Raw genomic sequence first — 24,619 nt, 5'->3', positions numbered from 1 at the left:
GTTTGATCTTCTTGCAGTCCATGGGACTCTCAAGAGTCTCCTCCAGCACCATAATTCAAAAGCATCAATTCTTCGGTGATCAGCCTTCTTTATGGTCCAGCTCTCCCTTCCATACATCACTACTGGGAAAACCATGGCTTTAACTTTAATGAGGCTTACTCCCTAGTAAATGTGTTTAGGACTACAGGCTGAATTCTTGAATGATCTTCTATGTCATAATTTCCTGGTATGTGGAAAGCTAGTAAGTCAGGGGAAAGGGTTTGTGGTTTGGCCTTCTCGTTCGTATTTATGTATAGGTTTTTTCTTTTTCTAAAGAAACAGATTCCCCCCTCCTGAAATGTGTGATTTCCATTCTGAAGTCAATAAGGCCCATGAGGGCGTTATCAAATATTTTCTCTCCCGAATGTGTGCATTGGCTTTATGAGGAGTTTTGTGGCATTTCCTTCTGGCCCATAATAAGCAAACTCCACCAGTCACCACACTGCTTGGCTGTTTCCCTTGACAACTCCCAGCTGAATTATGAAAAAGTATGTACTTATACCATTAGAAGGGGGGGGGGGAGAGAATTCTTTACCTCCAAATCAACAGATAATAGAAAGTGTTTTATTGTCAATCAGATGTAGAATTCAGCAAAAGTTCATTTCCACACTTTGTGTTGAAGTTAAAATTAATTTCCTTCACCTTTATATATAGATATATTTTTGTAAAAAAATGGTCAAAAGTTATATTATAAAAGAGAAGAAAGAAAGAAAGAAATCACAGCAATAAATTAAGATGACAGAGAGAGAGAGAGAGAGAGAGAGAGAGAGAGAGAGAGGAGGAAAACCACCCAGGAGAGGAAAACAAAATCTAGGAGCAACCGCAGAGAGACTAAAGCAGGTTTAAAATAGATCGTATTTTTAAAAGGTGCTTTCAAAATGCTTAAAACAAATAGCAGCATAGAAGAATCATAAATACAAGTGCACATGTGTCCCTCCTAAAGTTCCCCTTTCATCAACCAAAACAGTAGTACTCGTCAGACTCAATCTTGGTATGTTTATGGAGGGACTGTGAGTCGTCTATAAGAGAAGAGTCACTGAACTGGTCCATGTCTGAAGGAGTACGTTGGCCAGGGACATCGTCCGCCAAAGTGTCCAGGTAGCTCCCCACGGAGATTCCATCCAGCCCATCACTGCCATCTTGCAAACTGTTGTAGCTGCCTCTCAGTGATGTCTCCTGACTCTCTAGCAAGCTGCAGAGACTGCCACTCAAACTGCTGCCCCTGCTGGTGATTGTTCCTTTTTCTTCAATCAACCACTTGATTGATTCAATGCTTTCATTGATGATCAGTAGTTGCCGCATTAGTTTGACATCTGTGGCTCGGAGATCAACCTGTGTGCAGAAGAAAAACTCATCAGTACACTGGATTCAGATCAATCTACTCATCTACGGACGCAAACTGACACACAATTGTAAAAACTCAGCACAGGCTTTTCTTAGAAATGCATTAACGTTCAACCCATTGGTTCGAGTCCTCCCTTCCAGAGCAGGAAAAAACAAGCTTGCTCCATCTTACATGTGACAGCCCTTGAGATATGGCTATCTCTTCTCAGTCTCCTCTTTACCAGGCTAAACATCCCCAACTCCCTCAACTGTTCCTCATAAGTGGGAATATAACTAGGGTTGTTGAGCTTTTTGGAGGACCCCCCCCCCAAAAAAATAGTAACTTTAAGCTTTTGGAGCTGCCCCACCCCCCATCGCGTTGTCATACATCCGAGTTTTCCCTGACATCTGGCCAATTTGGCAACATTCCCCCCTGACACCATTTGCACACCTGAAAACCAGGACACGTCAGGAATTTTCCTGACATACGGCAAGCCTAAATATAACTTTCTGTGAACAGGACACTAGACTTCTGTTGATGCAGCCTAGAACAGCATTAGATTTTTTGCTGCTGCTGCTGCTGCATCACACTGTTGACTCATTTTGAGTAAGAACACTAATCTTAAAATGAGTATTTAAAAATAAAAGATATGCACTAGATATGCTGTGATTCAGATACATGCACAAACACACGCAAACAATATATTGTGGCATAGTATAATGGTACACAATACATGTTGATAGTCAAAACGATTTCAGTCAAAAAGGTTTTTTATTTAAAAAAATGAATACAAATTATTGTGTTATGTAGTCTTTTATACTATTCGCTTAAGCCTCCTGTTTTTCTATATATGAATATAACATCTGCATTGTTCACTCACAATGAACTGGAGGAAGAAAAAAACATTCCAGACTCTGAGGAAGTGATCTCTTTATCTTGTTTTGGCAAGCCTCCTCCTTTTTGTTTCTTCATATAATTCTTTCCATAGATTCTTTTAAAATCTCAAGTCTGTCAAAATATCCTGAATTACACACTGCCTTCTTTTAAAAATTATTGCTCTGGTGGTTTGGATCAATGGTTCCTGACTGCTGGCCAAAGAACTGGTGCATTATTGCTGTTCCTCCACAATTCCCACATCTGTTGCACTCCTTCCTCCCCTTATATTCCTCTCACGTTTCATGAACCTTCCATGACTGTTCCTCCCTCATTTTCCCTGCCCCACCTTTGTCCTCTGCATCACCAACCCGCCTTTCTAAAGAACCTAGTTCCACCCTACAACTTCCTTCATTCGCCCTGCAAGTCCCTCCTGGATCTGGTCAGTCAGAAAAGCAGGGGTGAAGATTGAACCTCATGCTTGGGGACCCATTGTGGTCCCTTCCAGGTCTCTCCATCTGACCTCTGGACACTTGGTTGGCCAAACACCTTCTCCAACCACACCTTCCGCAGGCCACACCCTGAAATGGCCTTGTATGGATGGAATGTGCTCGCCTAGTGGGAAGACAGGGAGGGGTATATAGAAACCAACCTACTGCAGAAAGGTGACATTTCAATTTGGTTTTGCCCACGTTTGCCTCTGGGCCAGGCCACTGTTGGTACATGGCCCGCAAAAAAATTGCACAGCTGGGAACACAGTCCTCAGGCTGAAATACGTTCCCCATCCCTGTAGGTACTATTACTGGTAAGGTAAAGGAAAAGGACGCCTGGATGGTTAAGTCCAGTCAAAGATGACTATGGGGTTGTGGCAGTCATCTCACTTTCAGGCCAAGGGAGCCAGTGTTTGTCTGCAGACAGCTTTCCAGGTCATGTGGCCAGCATGACTAAACCACTTCTGGCTCAACGGAACACCGTGATGGAAACCAGAGAGCACAGAAACACCATTTACCTTCCCTCAGCAGTGGTACCGATTTATCTACTTGCACTGGCATGCTTTCAAACAACTAGGTTGGCAGGAGTTGGGACAGAGCAATGGGAGCTCACCCCCGTCACAGGGATTCGAACTGCGGACCTTCTGATCAGCAACCCCGAGAGGCTCAGTGGTATAGACCAGCAGTGTGACTGGTGCAGTAGGATGAGCGAGAAAGCAAGGGATTGGGATGTGGGACACTGGTAGAAATGCCTTTGAAGAAGAAACCTACATAATTTCCTTCTTCTACCTTACTTGTTACCATTATTTCATTAAACTGGGCACGGAATCCTGAAGTCTTGTTTGGGAGACGGTGGCAGAAAGAGGAGCTACAGTTGTGTTTCCAGGTGCTTTCTCACCTGTTTCCTTGCCATGTAGGACTGGAAATCTTAGAATGCAGAAACACAGATTTTTCAAGGATATCACAAATATCATTTGAATTTTTTTAAGTGTCATTTTTAATTGCCTTCGAATCCTCCTCTATGGAAAATGCCAACAGGGCAGCATCACAAGCACTTGGCTGGATGGTGGATTCCAGAGTGTTGTCAGCTGTAGCTCTAATTGTACTTCCAACCTATCATTATGTTAGAAATGCAATGCTATCGTGATTAAAGACTCGCCTATCTCTACCCATCTTGCCTAAACAGTCTTCCATGTGCAATCAGTAATACATGTAAAAGAGAGAGAGAGGCACCCAAGCCTAAAGGGTGATCATTATCACATTAGCAAATTTCCTCCCATTTGTAATAATAGCTTGGGAGCAACATGAGTACAGTGCATTCCAATACTTGCTTATTCAAAAGACAAGCCTACTGAGGTCAACAGGGCTTACTTCCAAGTAAGCGGGCATGGGAATGGAGCCTAGTTTCTCAAAGGGTAACTACTACAATAACAGCAGCCATGGTATGATCAGTTAGGAACTGATGTAGCTTTTCAATGTTATAAAAGCACAAGAGCCTACTGGATCAAGCCAACGACCCATCTCATTCAGCATCCTGTTCTCAGTCCTCTCCACACCAACTTTGTGTCCATTTCTATGATTAGCAGCACCGAGGGAAATCCTCATACATGGCCTGGAGTAGGGCTGGGCAATATCACCAGCTAAACATGGTGATATATGAATATGTAACAATGTCTGAAATAATGATGGAACTATGTGATTCTTGACTGTGATTCTATAAATTTGATATACAGTAAAATGACGCGGGTGGCGTCATAAACCACAGAGCCTAGGACTTGCCCAGTCAGAAGGTCAGCGGTTTGAATCCCCGCGACGGGGTAAGCTCCCATTGCTCGGTCCCTGCTCCTGCCAACCTAGCAGTTTGAAAGCACGTCAAAGTGCAAGTAGATAAGGCGGGAAGGTAAACGGCGTTTCCGTGCGCTGCTCTGGTTCACCAGAAGCGGCTTAGTCATGCTGGCCGCATGACCCGGAAGCTGTACGCCGGCTCCCTCGGCCAGTAAAGCGAGATGAGCACCACAACCCCAGAGTCGGGCATGACTGGACCTAATGGTCAGGGGTCCCTTTACCTTTACCTGTAAAATGCCTTTCTATATATTTAACACTAACAAAACAAGATATTCAATATTTTCTTCAAGTTGGTACCCTTGGCAGGGAGCATTTCCTAGCAGCCTTCTGCTGAGCTTCTAAGCACCAGTGAATCGGTCTGGTTTACAGGTGTGGGGGAAAGACTGGAGCTCAAGGTTTCAGTAGGCAAGTGTTTCTGTGGGAGTAGAAGGGTTGAAGGCTGTCCTTAGTCCCGACACACACACACACACACAGGACAATTCTGCTGTAGTAGAGGTATCATTTTAATATTTTATCCAGGGGTTTTTTCCCCTTCGGCTGTAGCTCACAGGAGCTCAGCTCCAGCAACTCTCAGGTGGGCACCGTTGCCATTCTAAGAGAACAAGGGTTCACGGTGAGCTCTGGCACCTCTTTTTCTAGAAAAATAGCACTGATTTTACCTATTGGTGCCAACATGCCTAAGATGGCTTGGCTTGCTAATATGGAGCTGCCAGGGTCGATTTCACAAAATGGCATGAAATATAGGATGCCTCAAACCAGCACACCCAAGCAGTGGTGGAAACCAAAAGGCAAACTTGAGTTACAATCCACAATCCACTTTATCAGGCGGCTACTTCCTTGTCACCCCACAAGTTTTCCCTTCACTTCCCAAGGCTACAGAACCCTACAAAACATAAGCAATGTTATGTTCAAAGACTGCATTTGAACGATAGGCACAAACCATTCAGGACTATTAAGTCCTGATGATTTCACTTGGAGAGATTTAGGCACATGCTTCAATAAACTCAAAGAAACGGAAATGTTTTTAATTTTGGCTGGCTCATGCCCTGTTTTATTACTGTTTTCCATTCATATTGTTTGTCCATCAGTGCTTTATTTTCCTATTATGTTTTATTATTATGTTTTTCATTTCTTCTCTTATCTATCCGGAAAATATTTCTGACAGCACACATACAGAGTTCCAATTTTATTTTTATAGCTAGGTTGGACCTGTTTTGTGTGGAATATAAATTAAATTTTCCACACCTTAAAACACACTCACATATGCACATGTAGGATGTGAGCAATAACCACAAGCTATACCTCTGCTGTTTTTTGTTTAATGCTTGCTATTCATTTTATAAACACTTCCCTCATTATTGGCTGATTTTCTGCAGTGTGGACCATTACTTCTTTTTCTCATATTGCAAGGGACTGTAGGGACTGACTATTAACAGGGGTCAGCAAACCTTTTCAGCAGGGGGCCGGTCCACTGTCCCTCAGACCTTTTGGGGGGCCAGACTATATGTATTTTTTTTGGGGGGGGGGATGAACAAATTCCTATGCCCCACAAATAACCCAGAGATGCATTTTACATAAAAGGACACATTCTACTCATGTTAAAACATGCTGATTCCCAGACCGTCTGCAGGCTGGATTTAGAAGGCGATTGGGCCGGATCCAGCCCCTAGGCCTTAGTTTGCCTGCCCATGGACTATGACAATCTAAACAATGAAGCAACAACTTTGTGATATCTGGATTAACTACAAGTGCATTAAGATGCTGAGTATCATTTTCAGTGGTAGCTCTATATATTCTGGAGAATGGTGCATTCTGGGGTGCAGAATCTAAGATTTGCAGGAAAGCCATACAGAACCCCATCCCATGAAAGAGTTCATCACACATGTATTTCCTTGTTTTGTTCCCAATAAGGCTTGTGGAGCATGTGATGAGTTCAATGGCGATAGTGAACACATTTGCTGGCCAAGTGATGAGCAAGCATGTTAGAACTATAACCTATAATTACATAGGATGGCTAATTGAAAGGGAAGCCAAATTGGTGCTGAGACCAACCAGGATATTGGCTTCAACACAGGTGACTGCAAAGGTTTAACCAGTGGTGGAAACAAGGGCATGCAAGTCAACCCTAAGATACTACTATTACCAAATGCTACATATCGATTATGGCTTCGCTGAATTAGATCTGTATCAGGGTGCTTCAATTTGAATCAGTGGAGCTGCATAAAAGTGGAGTGGAAGATCATACACAGAACAATAAGACTATTCCTCTGGTACTTAGATCTTGGCACGGTATGGCAATTATTGGTACAGCTGCCTCAAATAAATGGGAAGGTTCTGCACATGCAAAACACCCATTTGAGGAGCAAACTGTTTTTTAAGGAATGGTTTCATGTGTTGCCCCATTAGCATTCCTTTTTGCTTATTGAAAGAGGTCTATGTAGCTCCTTCACATCTTTAGTGGTGTTACTTTATCATGGATTGGGGCTGAGCATCCTAGCATATAGAACCAATGAAAGTCAAAGCTCAACACTGAGACTTAGGCTGAGTTGATTATAGCTTCTTTCCCTTCACTTTCAAACTAATGTGTGAACCAGAAGTATAGTCAGCTGCCTCGATGGATAGACTACATTTTTTTAACCCTATTCAACACTGGCAGCCACATGTAGTTATGTATGCGGGTATCTGCAGTTCGTATGATAGATGACTAAGGAAGGCAGGTGTGCTGAAGATTCTACTATATGCCCACATCGTGCCACAGATGATTTCACCATCAGATGGGCGTGCTAGGGTCTAAGACTCTATTTGGTCTACCTCATTCCTATGATCTCAGCTTCAAGATGGGCTAGTATTTTCCCCCACCAATTCCTGCTCTCTGTCTTTGAAAGTCACAGTATGATTCCCAAAGCCTCCATCTATGATGCCAAGTATTTCTCTATGTACAGCACAATCCTACAGACGTATACTCAGAAGTAAGATACACTGGTTTCAATACCCACAGGTAAGTGGCTGACAGCAATGCAAGCCTTAATCTTCTTTTACTTGCAATGTTCCTTGGTTTGCCATATAATGAGTTACATTTGGACTGCACACCTGAAGGAAAGTTCCCTTTGGCTCACACCATCAGCACCCCCAGTTTCTCTGAAAGGACATCAGGGCAAGGGGAAGGCCATTCTGACCCCAATAATCAACCAGGAGACTAACAACTGCCTGGTTCTAAGCTACCATGAGGATCTTTCCATTGAAAGGAAGGGTACAAACTTTTTTAAGCAATGAGGCAGAGGCCTAGTGTTGTTGTTTGCTGTTGTACTACTTGCCATCTTTGAAAAGTATGGAGCAGCAATCACCCTAGAGCTCTGAAAAGCACTGACAGAAGAAGGTGGAAGCTGCAGTGTGGACATCAAGACAAGGTCACTGGGAGAAGCTCTGGAGAAGACTGAAAGACAGCAGTGCTTTATACAGAGACTGGGGTGGGGAAAGGACTTAATCCCCTTCCTTATTCTGGAATCCAGCTCCAGGGTTCAGAGGAGAGAGGCCTGATTTAAGCACGGCTTGAAGGCTTCAGTACAACCTTTTTAATGTATTTGTTTATATTAATTAGTGAGATTTACAGCCCACCCCATCCTGAAGGCCTTTGAAAGGAAATACAAGGGTATCGTGCAGTCAGCAGCACATCTAATTTCTCTGGCTACGTGCAGCGTGAACTCGCTTGTAGCTGGACAGACTGAATGCCGCCATTCACAGCAAGGACTGAAACATAAGCCCAACGTTTTCACAGCTGTGGACCAGTGTTGGAGCCATTTCGTTAATAGATCTGAACTTAGATAGGTGTGATTGGGGACCGAATCACTGCAATCTTAACCCATTTAGTCCCCCCAAACATTCCAATTAAATTATACGATGCAAACTTCATAGAAACTCGTAATGATGGCTTCTGAGCCTCATTTTGACTCCTTTTCCATATAGTAAGAGGAATTACAGCTGAAGGCATACTAAATTACACAAAAATGAATGGGTAGGACAATGCTACTAATGGATTTCCCCATCCAATCAAGTAACCTGACATCTTCCTCGGAGTACTAGGTGTTGAAGCAACTGCTTCTTTAAAAAGAGCAGTTGTTACAGTTTCTGTCACAGCCTTTGACCTTCTTGGTGTAGGTATTGGGAATCTTTGGCCCCCCAGATGATGTTGAACTCCCACTCCCACCATCCCTAGTCATTGGATGTGTCTCCAGGACTGAAGGGTGTCATAGTTTCCACTATAGGATAGAAGTGACATAAAATGGAAGTAGAGTTATCTGTCCATTCCTAACTTAAAGCTACAGCAAGGAAGCACAACACCTGAAGATGGCACCCATCCAAACATCTGCCAACTTTAATATTAATAAATAATAATAATAATAGCATAGATGGCTCATAAAAACCTATGTTTTGCAATCAGAATAAGTGCTGTCATAGGGTGAAAATTCATTTGCAAGATATTCATCACCTATTTTAAAGGCAGGGACTGAGAACTTAAAAGTTATAGGCAATTCACTTTTGGATTAGCTAACGATTTACATTTGCAAAGAGATGAATAATGTTTTGCATTTCTGCTGGCACAGTGGCATACATATACATGATGCCAATGAAATTATATTCATTAAATACATTTCAGCCTTGGTTATATAAAAAATGGTTAATGAAGTTTGGCTTCGATCATCTTTATCAATTAACCAAGCCTTTTCCCCTGATCCTAAACATCTGTGCAGCAAAATGCTAACCAACTGGAACTTACTCAAGTGTAAAGTCACAATCATGTAAAGTGGTACCTTGGTTCTCAAACTTAATCCGTTCCGGAAGTCCATTCCAAAACCAAGGCGTGCTTTCCCATAGAAAGTAATGCAAAATGGATTAATCTGTTCCAGAAGGCTATAGCTAAAACTAGGAGGAGGAGGAGAACAGCAAAAACAAAAACACCAAACTTAATCCGTTCTGGAAAGCGCAGCTTCTGATTGATGCAGGTGCCCTGGAAATAATAGCTGACAACCGCATCGGACGTTTGGCTTCTGAAAAATGTTCGAAAATTGGAACATTTTTGAGATTTGAGAACCAAGACTTTTGAGTACCAAGGCATTTGAGAACCAAGGTACCACTGTAAAAGGTTTTTTTAAAAGAAAAAAGCTAAAGGTCCCCTTGATGGTTAAGTCCAGTCGAATTTGACTATGGGGTGTGGAGCTCATCTCACTTCAGGCCAAGAGAGCATGGCTGGCAACCCTACTTTGCCAGTCTAAGAGCTCTGAAAGAAGCAGAGTTTTGCAGCAATGACAGCGCTTTTCAGGCTGATGCTACAAGAGTGCATCTTATCTCCTTCCTCCTCTATGAATTACATTTGCTGGCACACTTTTTATCTTTGACAAGATTCATAGACCACTTAATTATAAAACCTGCTAAGTGGTGTACATAGTAAAAAATAGAGATAAAAACACCTCTAAAATCAACTTTAAAACAACAACAGTGTTGCTTGGGTCTTTTGTTCTTGTGTAGTGCAGTTGCTGCTGTTAATATGTGGAAATTGTTCAGTTTGTTTTGTTTTGTTTATTGTTTATGACTACTTTAGCCCTGTTTGCAGTTGGGTAATTTTTTTTATGTGGTAAGCTGCCTTGAGCATCATCGGAACTATGAAAAGGTGGCATACAAATAAGATGATTGATCGATCAATAATACTCAATAAAATGTGCAAAAAAAGCAAGAAAACTTGAAAGCTTAACACTGATACCGACATTATATTTCTGGGTAGGCTTGCTAGAATTGTAAAAAAAGTTTCACCAGATGTCTAAAACAATGCAGTGTCTACATGGGAGTAGAAAACCACACAAAAGGGATGTGGGTAGCACTGTGGTCTAAACCACTGAGCCTCTTGGATACCCAGTGTGGTGTAGTGGTTAAGATCGGTGGATTTGTCTGATGAACCAGGTTCACTTTCTCACTCTTCCACATGCAGCTGCTGGGTGACCTTGGGATAGTCACACTTCTCTGAAGTCTCTCAGCCTCACTCACCTCACAGAGTGTTTGTTGTCAGGGAAGAAGAGAAAGGAGATTGTTAGCCACTTTGAGACTCCTTAAAGGGAGTGAAAGTTGGGATATCAAGTCCAAACTCCTCCTCTTCTTGGTGATCAGAAGGTCAGCAGTTCACAAATCCAAATGACGGGGTGAGATCCCATTGCTCTGTCCCAGCTCCTGCCAACCTAGCAGTTCAAAAGCATGCCAGTGCAAGTAGATAAATAGGTACCACTGTGGCAGGAAGGTAAACGCTGTTTCCATGTGCTCTGGTTTCCATCACGGTATTCTGTTGTGCCAGAAGCAGTTTAGTTATGCTGGCCACATGACCTGGAAAGCTGTCTGTGGACAAACGCCAGCTCCCTCAGCCTGAAAGCGAGATGAGCACCACAACCCCATAGTCGCCTTTGACTGTACTTAACCATCCAGCGGTCCTTTTCCTTTATCTTAGAAAAGCACGCAAAGGAATGGTTTCAAGCACAAGAGTTAAGAAACATGCTGTTACATGTCATACTGCTGCCCTGAATCTTGAAAACCAGATCTGGACCCAGTACCCCCATCCACACACCCCACCGAAGCATGAGTAATCTTTACATTGGCTTTGCCCATTCCCTATTTTAAAATGGTCTTGAAACACAATTGCAGTGCCAACCTGTCCAGTGTAGCCTGGCTACTGGGAGCCTTTTAAGGATAGTGACCCTTAAAGGAGCAGAGAAGCTGCTAACTACTTGGATAATTAGTTCCGTCCTGTTAACTTGTAGCTGTAGCATTCCTCATTTTAAATTTAATTAGTTTGTTCATGTCTGGGGAGGCAGGGTGGAAGGACTCTGGACCCAGAAAAATGGCTCCCTTAAAAAACACATAACAACCTGTACTTTTTATTATTGCAGTTGCAAAGATGCCAGGCACTTGAAGTCACAATTCTTTGCATAGGACTGGAAACGCTAGCTGTGTGAAGTGTAGACTTGAGCAGCCCTTATAGCCTAACAAAATCCACGGATTTAAGAGCCCACGTGTAACATCAAGGTTGTGTCCGAAGGTTATTTAGATCTGTAGGAGAGGTTAGTTACACATGAAAACTAGTATAAACAGGGGGCTAATTCATCGCATCTATCCCTGAACGAGCCTGGACTGATTGTAATAAAAGACAGATGTCTAGCATATGGCACCAGAAAGATCGGCAGCATCAAAAGACAGCTATTGAAACTCAAATGTTTCCTTTCCCCCTTTCATGTCCTTGGGAAACAGGGATGAATGAAGTCAGGTGGACTGGAGATCTTCAAAGCTATCCTGAATTAGTGCCGTTGACATTGCAGTTGTTTAATAATAAGACTAGGGCAAGGGAAGGCTACATTTTATGCAGCGCACATTTATCCTCGTAGGGGAGCAAGAAATGTGCTTAGAAAATCCCTAGTACAAACTTACCGATGTTGTCAGACACAGTAATACAAGTGTAAACATTTAGGTCAGTGCCCAGAGATAAGGAGCGGCTGCTGGTGTCAGAAAATTTTGAAACAGATGGCACACGATCAATTCATTATTATGTGTTCTAGACATCTGTCTCAAGCAAGAAGGCTGAATTGTGGCTGAGTCATATAAACATCCAGGGGATAGACTTTAAATCTGCACATTATCCATGCCTGCCTTGACATGAAATTCTCCCTAGCACCACCACCCCCTCCCCGGCCCGGTAACATAGCTCATTCTTTGGAGTCACGGCACATACAATATATACCATATGTGTTATGAGTGGGGCAACTTTTGTGTGTGCCTGAATTTGGACAGGTGAGTGAGGATTTCGAGCTGCTGATCCCTCTTAATCCAATTGGTTTAGAGCCTTGTACTGTGGACTTGTGATCAGAGAGGGTTGGGTCATGACAAACTGCTAAATTAAGATGTAAAAATAGATACTTATAGGCACAAACGTTAGCAGGAGCGTACAGAACACAGCATGATGGTTGGAGGAATATTCCCAACTGAATATCCTGAGGAACACACACCTGGCCATTTTCTCTGATGAAAATAGGGATGTCCTATTCAACAACCACAACAGCAATTTTATTATTGATACCCCACCCACCTGACTAAGTTTCCCTAGCCACTCTTGGAATGTTTGCCCAAATGGCAACATGGTCCCACAGTTGGAAAAAACAACAACGCTGTTCTAATTGGAGATACCAGGGGCCATTTCACACAAAGCTTTTGTTTCTCAGTAATAACATCTCCAGGAAATAGGGTTGTTCTCCCCGCCTTCAAACTCTCTGAATCCTAAGGGTCCTAAATCTATAATTTTCTTGGCAAGATTTTCCTCTGTGGGAGCATTACTGGTTAAGGGAGGCTGATCTAACTTCCTTTAGAAATGGCTGTAGAAATAGTTAATCCAATGTAAAGTCAAGGTGGGCCGCATAAAGAAGTGGGTGGTCAGTCAGGGGCCATATGCCAGGACCTGGGAGTGGATAGGGCCAGGTCTGGGGTCCCGCTTGCTTCCCCTCACACTTATACACATGCAAACTCTCTCACACACACATTCACTTGCACAATCTCACTCAGGCAACGTATTCATTCCTCATCCCCAATACCCATCCTCCCCCAGCCTCCCTCCCTCAGACATCCTAAATGCCTTGCTCCCTCGCAATCACACAGATGCACAACCTTCACACAGATACAACCTCCCCTGATCTCTTTCTCCCCTACCCTCTTCTCTCCCACACAAACCATGTTTAACCTCCCTTCCCAGCAATTCCGAAATACCATGCTGCTTGCCTGAGGTCAGAAATGGGGTTCGTTGGGGGTGCAAGGTGAAAGCCTCTGCTCTCCATTAAGACCTGATGCAGCCTGAATGGAGCTTGGTCCATAGAGTGTGAGCCTTATTAGGGTCATGGGTTCGAGCCCCATGTTGGGCAAAAGATTCCTGCCATGAACTAGATGACCTTCACGGCACCTTCCAACTCTACAATTCTACGATTCTATGATTCATTGTCCCCATATTGCTGTTAGCAGCAAAGGGACAGTGAACTTGGCTGCACTGGGAGTGCTGTGGGAGGCATATTAAAGCCCCAACTGCTGTTCTTTTGCTGCTAGTAACAGTGCCTGAGGCTTGGTGGGCCACAGACCCCGTATGTGTAACATAAAGCATCATAATCTTCCTAGCAAAAAATATATATTGCGTGCACATGTTTCTAGCTCTACCACACCCTTCTTATGTTATGTTATTTCTTATTTCTTATATTTATATGCCATATTTTCCCCCCTCCAAGGTGGTGTACATGGTTATCTCTTTCAGCTTCAGCCTTCTGGAAGAAGGTACAGGGTTATAAAGAATAGAACTAGCCACCTGAGAAACAGTTTCTATCCAAATACGATTTTGGTTTTAAATGCAGTGTAAGGTAGTCTCTATGGGAGTGTATTGCATTTAATTATGGGGTATCAGAGTTTTTAGGTTGACCAAGCTGGGCTAGCTGGGATAGGCTTGTTGGTTTTTGAATGTCTGATGTAGATTTTTTTCAGTTTCGTTGTTCTGTATGGGGCAATGACAATAAAGATTATTGTATCATATTGTATCGTATCGTATTCTCCTCCCCACTGTACCCTAACAACAAGCCCGTGAGGTAGGTTAAGCTGAGAGACAGTGACTGGCTCAAGGTTACCGAGTGAGCCTCGTGGGTGAGTGGAGATTCAAATCTTGGTCTCCTAGTCTAACACTCTTTATATCTTTCATAAGGGCCAATGGAAAACAAACATGTTCAAATCATGGTAAGAAACAGCTCTAAGAACATTGCAGCCTACTCACTCCTCTGCTCTTGAAATTTGTGCTTACTTGGTTGTTCTGTTAATGTGCTTTGCGAATGTACATTTTCTTGCTAGACATTACATGTATTAAATTGTTCTACCCAGAGGCCCTTGCAAAAAAATTAGCCAAGAAAAGTAATACTAATTACTACAAGCACGGTATGCAATATTAAAATGCTAACATGAGATGGCTGATAAAAGGCTTGGAATAAGACGGTGCATATTCTGAATGCAACTGAGGCAAACTAATATATGCATTTTGGCCTAATATATTTAGGAGCTATTACTGTTTTGGGCATGGTTTGGACATGGGATTACTTTATTTATTCTGAAAACAACCTTAAGAGTTTTAATGAAGACTATGCATTACCACTGTAGCAAAGGAAATGTTCTGCAAGGCTTTGGACAAGTACGAAATGTTTTGCAATTCCTCACAGCAGCAATTACAGATTGGGAAGCAGCCACAAACCTGTTTGTTTCCCTAAACTACTACTGTTGACATTAAACTGGGAAGGATTAGGGTAGTTGAGTAACCCAGCCCATTTGCTTCGTCAAGGCTTCTGGGGACACACCTGTCAGTGGAAACGTTGTTATGAATGAGCCTAAGGGGTTGGGAGATCAATGTAAAAACATTATTACATTGAATATTAATAACATACAAATTAATTTTATAACTTTTTTTTAAGTCTGTATTATTTCCAGTATGTTTGCACTCATTGGCCAGACAGCAGTAGGCATAGTACTTTGTCCTAAGGAATTGGGGGTAATATTGCCTGCATGCTTTGTCTTATAGCAGGGCTGGTTCCAAGTCACAGGGACAACAAAGGTCCTTCAGCTAAGTGCCCTGGAGTGGGCTTAGACTCCATCAGTGAAGCCCCCTGCCCACCTGTTTCCTCTCCCAGATGCCAAGCCTAGGAAGTCAGCTGCCATTTTAGTTTTCCTGCAAGGCAACAGCCACTGTCCCACAGCTTTGTGGGAAAATCAAAATGGCGGGCAGACTACCAACCACTTCCACCACATATTCTCCAACATTTCTCTGACGAAAATATTGTTACTCAATATTACTCAACAGTAACAACAACAGCAGCAATTTTATTATTTATACCCCACCCATCTGACAGGATTGCCACAGTCACTCTGGGCGGCTTGGCTCGGGGGTCTCATAACTCCACACCCTCCAGCATTTCTCTGATAAAAATTGGGATTTCCTAAGGAAAAGGTGGATTATGGTGCTGGAGGAGACTCTTGAGAGTCCCATGGACTGCAAGAAGATCAAACCTATCCATTTTGAAGGAAATCAGCCCTGAGTGCTCACTGGAAGGACAGATCGTGAAGCTGAGGCTCCAATACTTTGGCCACCTCATGAGAAGAGAAGACTCCCTGGAAAAGACCCTGATGTTGGGAAAGATGGAGGGCACAAGGAGAAGGGGACGACAGAGGACGAGATGGTTGGACAGTGTTCTCGAAGCTACCAGCATGAGTTTGACCAAACTGCGGGAGGCAGTGGAAGACAGGAGTGCCTGGCGTGCTCTGGTCCATGCGGTCATGAAGAGTCGGACACGACTAAACGACTAAACAACAACAAGGAAAAGGGGGACATTTCAAGATCAAATCAGAAGCCAGGATGGCTTCTGTAAATCCAGGACAGTCCCCAGAAAATAGAGACATCTGAAGGGTCTGCAGGGGTCCTCCAGCAAAGTGCCCTTGAATGGGTCTGGACTCTGTCAATGGTGCCCCCTGCCCACCTGGTTAGGGTTAGGGTTAGGGACATCTGCTGTCCCACAACTTTGTGGGAAAATCAAAATGGGAGGTGGATTTCCAGCCACTGCCACCATAAGCCTGCATCCAGAGGGCTGGCAGGAGGAGGAGACTGCCCCAAATTAGTCTGGTGAACCCTGTCCATGTGCTTGGGTCCCAGCTGCTGCCCAAGGGTGCTGCTGCCAGACATTTCCCATACCTTCCCTAGTTAAAAAGCCAGAGACTTTTCTAAATGTGAAAGCCGAACATTTCAGGGAAGATCCTAAAGCAATCTTGGAGGGACCAGGCCCGCTCAGGACTATTGGCTGTGTTGGGATATCAACCTGTAATCTCACTTCAACCTCTGTCTTCTTAAGTTCAAAGAGGTGTTGAGCTGATGTGAGCTGGAAGAGAAGGAACGGCTCTTTTTCGTTCCAGGAAAGGAATTACATAAACAGTAGGAGGATTGTTATCTCTAAAGATGTTCATATTTAGAGAAACACAATGATATCTAAGAGGGAAGATTGAAATAGTCAGCAAGGGTGTGTACCTGAAACAACCTTGGATCTCTTGTTCCAGGTGAGGAGTCCTCATTTCAGCACAATGACTTTAGAGTCCTGACTATCAACAAACTCAAAGTAGATAAGCAAAACAATGGCCTGATCTCGAGATCTGAGAGCAGTAGCCCTCACAGGGGCTATAAGAATATGGAAATGCCTTGCTGGATCAGACCACAGAGACCAGCTTCTTCAGAAACCAGCCAAACATACCTAAGAAGCCTATGAGCTGAACAGGGATAGATGCCCCAATTTGCATCAGAGAAATGTTGGAGGCTATGCTATGATTACAACCTGGATCTGGTGTTTAAAAATATACTCTCTTTGAACATGGAAGTTCAATTTTTTAGCTGTAATGGATAATACACACTGACAGACCACAATCTTCTCCTCAACTATGTCACTGAACAGGAGGAAGGAGGAAATACCTACAATGAATCCATACACGTCAATGTATGAGGAACAGAAACATTGTTGAATGAAGCCTTCTACTTCAATTTAAGAACAATGCCTCAAGTTCAGAACTACATGCACAAATGGGGCCACTAGGTTTGGGGGGATGTCCCCCTCAAACCAACTTCTTGAATCCAGCTTCTGCTGGACTGGGACTACTTCATTTCATTTGGCCTGCCTCTACTGGCGAAAGAGCTCATGGGCTATGCATTGCTGAGTTAATTTTCAGACAGTTCTGCAGCTGCTTGAATATGAGTGAAACCTGCAACTGTCCAGGTCTGTTGTAGATATAGTTTAGTGAGCTCCTAAGAGAGATGCTCTGTTCCAGAGGAAGAACTTTCTGCTCATCAGGCAATGGCTTGTCCACCTGCCTTGCCCCACCCTCCAGCCCTGGGAGCCTTTCCCAGACCAGGACTTTGAGAACAGCAGAAGCAGCTGGGAAGAGAGAAGTCCAAAAAATATATGTTGTGTGTCCTTGTTTCTCAATATTATCCTTTTGCATGCGTTTGTATTCAGGCCTCATCATGGGACTGAAACTGCCTTGGTCGTGCTGGTTGATGATCTCCGACGGGCTAGGGACAAAGGTGAAAGCTGTTTCCTAGTTCTGCTGGATCTCTCAGCGGCTTTTGATACAATTGATCATAACACCCTTCTGGACAGTCTAGAGGGGCTGGGAGCTGGGGGCACTGTTATACAGTGGTTCTGCTAATTCCTCCTGGGCCATGTCCAGAAAGTGGTGGTGAGGGATGAGAGTTCAGACCCTTGGGCAATCACTTGTGGGGTGCCTCAGGATTCTGTCCTCCCCCATGCTTTTTAACATCTACATGAAACCGCTGGGAGAGATCACCAGGGGGTTTGGGCTGAGTGTCCATCATTATGCGGATGATACCCAGCTCTACCTATTTTTTAAATTGGATCCAGTGTAGGCAGCAATGGTACTGTGTGAGTGCCTGGAGGCAGTTGGAGGATGGATGGCGGCTAATGGATTGAGGTTGAATCCTGACAAGACAGAAGTACTGTTCTTGGGGAACAGTGGGCAGGCTGGTGTGGAGGACTCCCTGGTCCTAAATGGGGTAACTGTGGCCCTGAAGGACAAGGTGCACAGCCTGGGAGTCATTTTGGACTCACAGCTGTCCATGGAGCCGCAGGTCAATTCTGTATCCAGGGCAGCTGTCTACCAGCTCCATCTGGTACGCAGGCTGAGACCCTACTTGCCAGCGAACTGTCTCACCAGAGTGGTGCATGCTCTAGTTATATCTCGCTTGGACTACTGCAATGTGCTCTACGTGGGGCTACCTTTGAAGGTGACCCGGAAATTGCAACTAATCCAGAATGTGGCAGCTAGACTGGTGACTGGGAGTGGCCACCAAGACCATATAACACCAGTGCTGAAAGACCTTCATTGGCTCCCAGTATGTTTCCGAGCACAATTCAAAGTGTTGGCGCTGACCTTTAAAGTCCTAAATGGCCTTGGCCCAGTATACCTGAAGGAGCATCTCTACCCCCATCATTCAGCCCGGACACTGAGGTCCAGCTCTGAGGGCCTTCTGGCAGTTCCCTCACTGTGAGAAGCAAAGCTACAGGGAACCAAGCAGAGGGCCTTCTCGATAGTGGCGCCTGCCCTGTGGAACGCCCTCCCATCAGATGTCAAAGAGATAAACAACTACCTGACATTTAGAAGACATCTGAAGGCAGCCCTGTTTAGGGAAGTTTTTAATGTGTGACATTTTAATGTATTTTTAATCTTTGTTGGAAGCCGCCCAGAGTGGCTGGGGCAACCCAGCCAGATGGGCGGGGTACAAATAAAATTATCATGATCACCATCATCAGTTCTGTGGGGCTGTCAGATAAACTGCCAGAACATCAGAAGCTTTCACATTTGACTGCATCATTCCTTACAATGCAACACACATCTGGAGTACTGTGTCCAGTTCTGGGCACCACAGTTCAAGAAGGACACTGACAAACTGGAACGTGTCCAGAGGAGGGCAACCAAAATGGTCAAAGGCCTGGAAACGATGCCTTATGAGGAACGGCTAAGGGAGCTGGGCATGTTTAGCCTGGAGAAGAGGAGGTTAAGGGGTGATATGATAGCCATGTTCAAATATATAAAAGGATGTCACATAGAGGAGGGAGAAAGGTTGTTTTCTGCTGCTCCAGAGAAGCGGACACGGAGCAATGGTTCCAAACTACAAGAAAGAAGATTCCACCTAAACATTAGGAAGAACTTCCTGACAGTAAGAGCTGTTCGACAGTGGAATTTGCTGCCAAGGAGTGTGGTGGAGTCTCCTTCTTTGGAGGTCTTTAAGCAGAGGCTTGACAACCATATGTCAGGAGTGTTCTGATGGTATTTCCTGCTTGGCAGGGGGTTGGACTTGATGGCCCTTGTGGTCTCTTCCAACTCTATGATTTTATGATTCTATGATCTTCAGAGTCACATGACTGGGTACTACTTTCTATGGCTGAATGGCACAGACCTTTTGGGGTGTTAAGGTCAGCAGAGAATGGTTCCACCACTCTTAGAAGTTCAGCAGGTGGTGGTCTGGAAGACAGCATTCTCTGCACAAGCTCCAAAATTGTGGAACTCCATCCTTCCCATAGAGGTCTGCCTGGTATCTTCATTATATTGTTTTTGCCATATGCTGATGACATGCCTCTTTACCCTATCTTTTGGCACATGAGAGGTACATTTTCAAGACTCACGCTATTCCTGTGATTGGAATTTGTTTCAAACTGTTTTTCCTATTAAATTCGAATTGTTGTGATCTGGCCTGGGACCTGCTGGTGAAGAGTGGATAATTATTAATATTAATTATAATACCGCCAATTTGGCAACTGCTGCCCTCCTGGCACCACACTGCAGCTGCAATTATGGCCTGGAGTAGCATTAGCCTCACCCCTGCCTTGAGCATGATCTTCAAGGAGCTCTTCTCGGTAGCCTGCATAAGAAGCCATGGGGAACCGAGATGGCCTTGCTCAACCACATCCATAATATATTGATCGTGGCTCCACTAAAGTCAGGAATTAATCTGGCAAAACACGCTGCTGTTCCTCTTTCAGGTCATGGTGGATTGTTAAGGATTAAATAAATGAGTGTGCACAGAACCAACTCTGGGTGGATAGGGAAACTGGGCCACAGCTGAGGGACAGCTTAGTTGGTAGTGCATGAGACTCTTACTCTCAGGTTCGTGGGTTCAAGCTCCATGTTGGGTGAAAAGACTCCTGGGGTTGGACTAGATGACCCTCAGTGTCCCTTCCAACTCTGTGATTCCTTCCTGCCGCAGCGGTACCTATTTATCTGCAGTGGTACCTCAGGTTACATACGCTTCAGGTTACAGACTCCGCTAACCCAGAAATATTACCTTGGGTTAAGAACTTTGCTTCAGGATGAGAACAGAAATTGCGCAGCAGCGGTGCGGTGGCAGCGGGAGGCCCCATTAGCTAAAGTGGTGCTTCAGGTTAAGAACAGTTTCAGGTTAAGAACGGACCTCCAGAACGAATTAAGTACTTAACCCGAGGTACCACTGTACTTGGACTGGCGTGTTTTCGAACCGCTAGGTTGGCAGGAGCTGGGACAGAGCAACAGGGGCTCACCCCTTTGCATGGATTTGAATTGCCAACCTTCTGACTGGCAAGCCCAGGAGATTCCAGGCAGGGCTAGGACAACCCTGGAGAGTTTCTGCCAGTCATAATTCTGAGCTAGGTGGACCAGTGGCCAGACTCAGGAGAAGGCAGCTTCCTATGTTTAAGCAGTCAAGAGTACCCCTACTTTCCTGGAAGAGGTAAAAATGGTGTGAGTCTGAAGTTGAAAGGTCCACCGCATGCAATAGGGCAGCCATCCTGATGTCTTCCAGCTGTTTGGTGCTATCATCAGCCTTGCCAAACCACGGAATATTAGAGTTGGAAGAGACCCAAAGGACCATCTAGTCCATCTAGCCCCTACAATGCAAAGCCTCAGCCAGCTTAGCCAACGGTCAAGGAGAATGGGAGTTGCAGCAAAACATCTGTAGGTTTTGGAAAAGCTGCATGAAAGCCTTGGCCAACAACTCGTTTGACCAAATAACCACTTTAAGCAGGAGCTGGAGAAGAGCGGCCCAAGGTCTGAGCCTCCCTTCAGCCAAGGTCTCCTTTCAGCCTTTGTTCTTTCCTCTCGTTTCTCCAAGTTTGTAGCAAATCAGGCCCACTAAGGTCTTGAGCAGGAATCCCAAGCAAGCTCTGACTAAATAAATGGAGACCACCGAGGGACAGTGTATGGTGGGCTATTGGATAGCTACTAGTAAATATACAACTAGCCTCAAAAATATATTTAAATGGGAAAAGTTTTTCTTTTAAATTATAGCAGGATCAGATTTTTGTACATAGAAGCCAGTGCACTGATGAAAACGGTGGATTATATCCAATCTAAGTTCTACTAAGTTCTGTTTAGGGAAGTTTTTTAATGTTTGATGTTTTATTGTGTTTTTAATATTCTGTTGGGAGCCACCCAGAGTGGCTGGGGAAACCCAGCCAAATGTGTGGAGTATAAATAATAAATATTATTATTATTATTATTATTATTATTATTATTATTATTATTATTATCAGACCCTGTGAATTGAATGGACACAACCAGCCCAGACAAATTAAATTCAATGGGAGTTGGGTAAAATTCAGTCTTAGTGAGCACCTTGAGAGGTCTTATTTTTGAGAACCCATTAGGTTTTCGAAATTTCCACTGTTAGTTTTTCCCTGCACAAATGTGTAACATATCTCCCACACGCGACATGTAACATATGAATCCTTGATTCTGCAAGTTATCAGCAGTGCATTTATCTATCCTCTTCAAAAGTAAGGTCCCGAGCTAAGTATGTGGCTGCCAGAGTTCAATGGAGGGAGCAGTATACTCTGCACGTGCTCGGTGACTCCTTTTCTTTATGATGACATCATGATATTCCAGGAACTAGCCATGGTACTGAGAAGAGATTCAAAATTAAGACCAAATCAAGACCTTGAGAGCAGGGCAAGGGGCAGGAAAAAAAGGGGGGGAATGGGTGTGGGTGGGTGGAGTTCATTTCCAGGGGCAAAGGGATGGAATCAAGTGAATTCCAAACAAAGACAAAAATGTCTGTTGGCAGGCCTCTTCGCTGGGAAAAATTTGATTCATGGAATGCACTGCCTCTTCAAATAGTTTTTTATCCTGCCCCTACCACATCTGACAGTGATAAAAAATATGCCAAACCCACAACTGGGCATCATCCCTTACTTTCAAGGTATATTATTTCCCATAAGGACTGTTTCTTATATTTCACAGCATCCAAACTCAATACAGTATACTGAATCCGGTGTGAGTCAATACATAAATATTGAGGAATCCAGTAGCAGGCACAAATTATGGACAAATGCTACTTGAACACCCCCCTCCTCTCTCTCTCTTTCTTCATATAAACCTATAGGGATTGGCCACAAGATCTGTTCCTCCACTCTTGATTCCATTCTTTTCAGAGCAAGACCGCAGGTGGAGCCATGCAACATGGAGTTTCCTGTGGAGTTATCACACCCACTTCTCACATTTTAGATCCAGTTGCCAGGCCTACAGGCAATTGCCTGTAGCTGTTTTGTGGGCAGGTGACTAGCTGTGCCTTATTATGAGGATTAAGTGCTGCAAATGAACACTGAGAGCACAGCCACGCTCTCCCACTCACGCCTACGCCAACCACACACAAGCACAGCACAGTGGCAAAAATAAAACACCTCCGGGATTCAGTTCTAAAAACAGGAATGCCGAGTCTCAGCCTTGATTGGACCCCCCCCCCCCCGCTTATCTTATGAGCAACAAAGCCTGGATATTTAACTCTAGGTCTGTAGGCTCCTGACTCCAAAAAAGGGGGTGCGAGAAATGCTTTCTTCACCTGCTCAGAGGCACTCTCCTTTTTTATTCTACTGCTTAAAAAGAAAGCACCTCAAAAACGGGTCCTAGCTTGAGTTCAGCATCTTAAACAGCCCTAGCTCCAATACTTTTTAACGCATGTCACTGATAACTTTACTCTTGGTTTCTGACATCATTTATTTTGGCGGAGAAAAGAGGGGGGGGGCGCTCCAAAGAGAAGAAGCGCGGCTCTTCGAATTGCACGAGAATCGCACCAGTTCGGCGTGTCTCCCAGCAAGCGCAAAGCCAAGGCTTGCAGACAGCGAGCGGCGCGCAGAGGAGGAGTGCGGAGTAATGGTTAGATCCCTGCCTGTCCTTTGTTGTTGTTTCGCGGCGGTGCACCAGGGCGCTTGAGCTGCGTACTCTACTCACCATTTCTTGCCGGAGGAGGTGCAGTTTGGTCTCCAGTCTCTCCAAGGCGCTGGAACTCCTGCTGCGGAGCATGGCGGCTCTGGGGCCCAGGGAGGTGCAGAAGCCGGGGGTGGCAGGCCCTCCGGCGGGCCGCTCGGGCTCTTTTTCCCTGGCGAGGGAGACGGCGGGCTCCTCCCCGCGCAAGGAGCGCGCCAGGCTCTCGGGGACTTTGCGCCCCAGCTTGAGCTCGACGTCTCGGAGATCTGGCACGGAGCAATCTTCCATGGCTTGGCAAGCGGGAGAAGGAGGCTTTTCGGATTAAGCGAGCTGCACTCGGCGGCTAGGGGAGACGCAGAGAGCCGAGCTTTTCAACCGCGCCGCCCGGCGCTGGCCGACCTCTCCATGCCAGTCCGCGTTCGGTAATCCAGGCGCGCAGCCCGCGGCAGTCAGACGCGGGGGCGCACGGCAGCCGAGCAGCGACAAGCCGGCCAGGTGACCCGCCGCGGGAGGCAGCAGCAGCAGGAGAAGCCGCTGTCGCCGCTTCCCGGCAGCTGCATTATTTGGATTTTGCAAACTCCAGCCCTTGCGGTTGTTGCACCAGCTGCTTGCGCCGGAAAAAAAACAAAACAAAAACCGCGAGCCGGGCGGCTGCAGAGTGCAGATCTCCCGCAATGAAGTTGCAAGGAAGCAGAAGCCAGCTACTTGGAAGATCAGGAGGAAGAAGGGACTTCTTGGAGAGTTGCTGCTCTCCTGCTCCTCCCGAGCCCGATCCCTTCTCAAGTCCGGTAGACTTGAGTGATCAACTTGACTGAGCGCCCTCCGGGATTAATAAGCACGCACCGCGCTGCTCCTGACCGATCCCGGCGCGCGCGCGCGTGGAGAGAGCTCCCTCTATATCCCCCAGCAACAATTACGCAATAACTCCGGTTCCTCCTCCGATGCAACCGGTCCTACTGGCTCGTCTATACGGTGCAGCCAGTTTGATCCAAGTTGTCTGAGTGTTGTCGAAAGGCAGGTGTACCAGAGGAAAGACAGCCCTTTACCGTAATACTTAGAAAGGGGACTCCTCATATTCCCTAAACGTTTCCAGCATTTGTTAATTTATGGCCCTCTATATCTGAAGCATTGTTCAGCTCAGACACTGAGGTCCAGCTCCGAGGGCCTTCTGGTGGTTCCCTCAGTGCAGGAAGTGAGGTTACAGGGAACCAGGCAGAGGGCC

General features: G+C 45.0%; 1 protein-coding gene across 1 annotated transcript; it reads right to left on the bottom strand.

Annotated features, from left to right (window-relative positions):
• Positions 1 to 589: 589 nt before the first annotated feature.
• On the bottom strand, positions 590 to 24,619 carry LURAP1L (leucine rich adaptor protein 1 like). Its single transcript, XM_083594108.1, has 2 exons — positions 23,422 to 24,619; positions 590 to 1,371 (listed from the first exon to the last, which is right to left on the bottom strand). Exons 1-2 carry the CDS (start codon positions 23,683 to 23,685, stop codon positions 994 to 996), a joined length of 642 nt encoding a protein of 213 aa, XP_083450234.1. The 5' UTR covers positions 23,686 to 24,619; the 3' UTR covers positions 590 to 993.

This window comes from Podarcis filfolensis (assembly GCF_964270895.1).
Source record: "Podarcis filfolensis genome assembly, chromosome: 17".
Lineage (NCBI taxonomy): Eukaryota > Metazoa > Chordata > Lepidosauria > Squamata > Lacertidae > Podarcis > Podarcis filfolensis.
The sequence above is the reverse complement of the archived record's forward strand: the minus strand, read 5'-3'. Positions and strand labels throughout refer to the sequence as shown.

Excerpts from the sequence above, each read along its gene's own strand:
- LURAP1L (XM_083594108.1), bottom strand. The coding sequence starts at position 23,685 with ATGGAAGATTGCTCCGTGCCAGATCTCCGAGACGTCGAGCTCAAGCTG. Across the intron at positions 1,372-23,421 it reads ACCTCCTCCGGCAAGAAATG|GTTGATCTCCGAGCCACAGA; the intron begins GTGAGTAGAGTA and ends TTCTGCACACAG.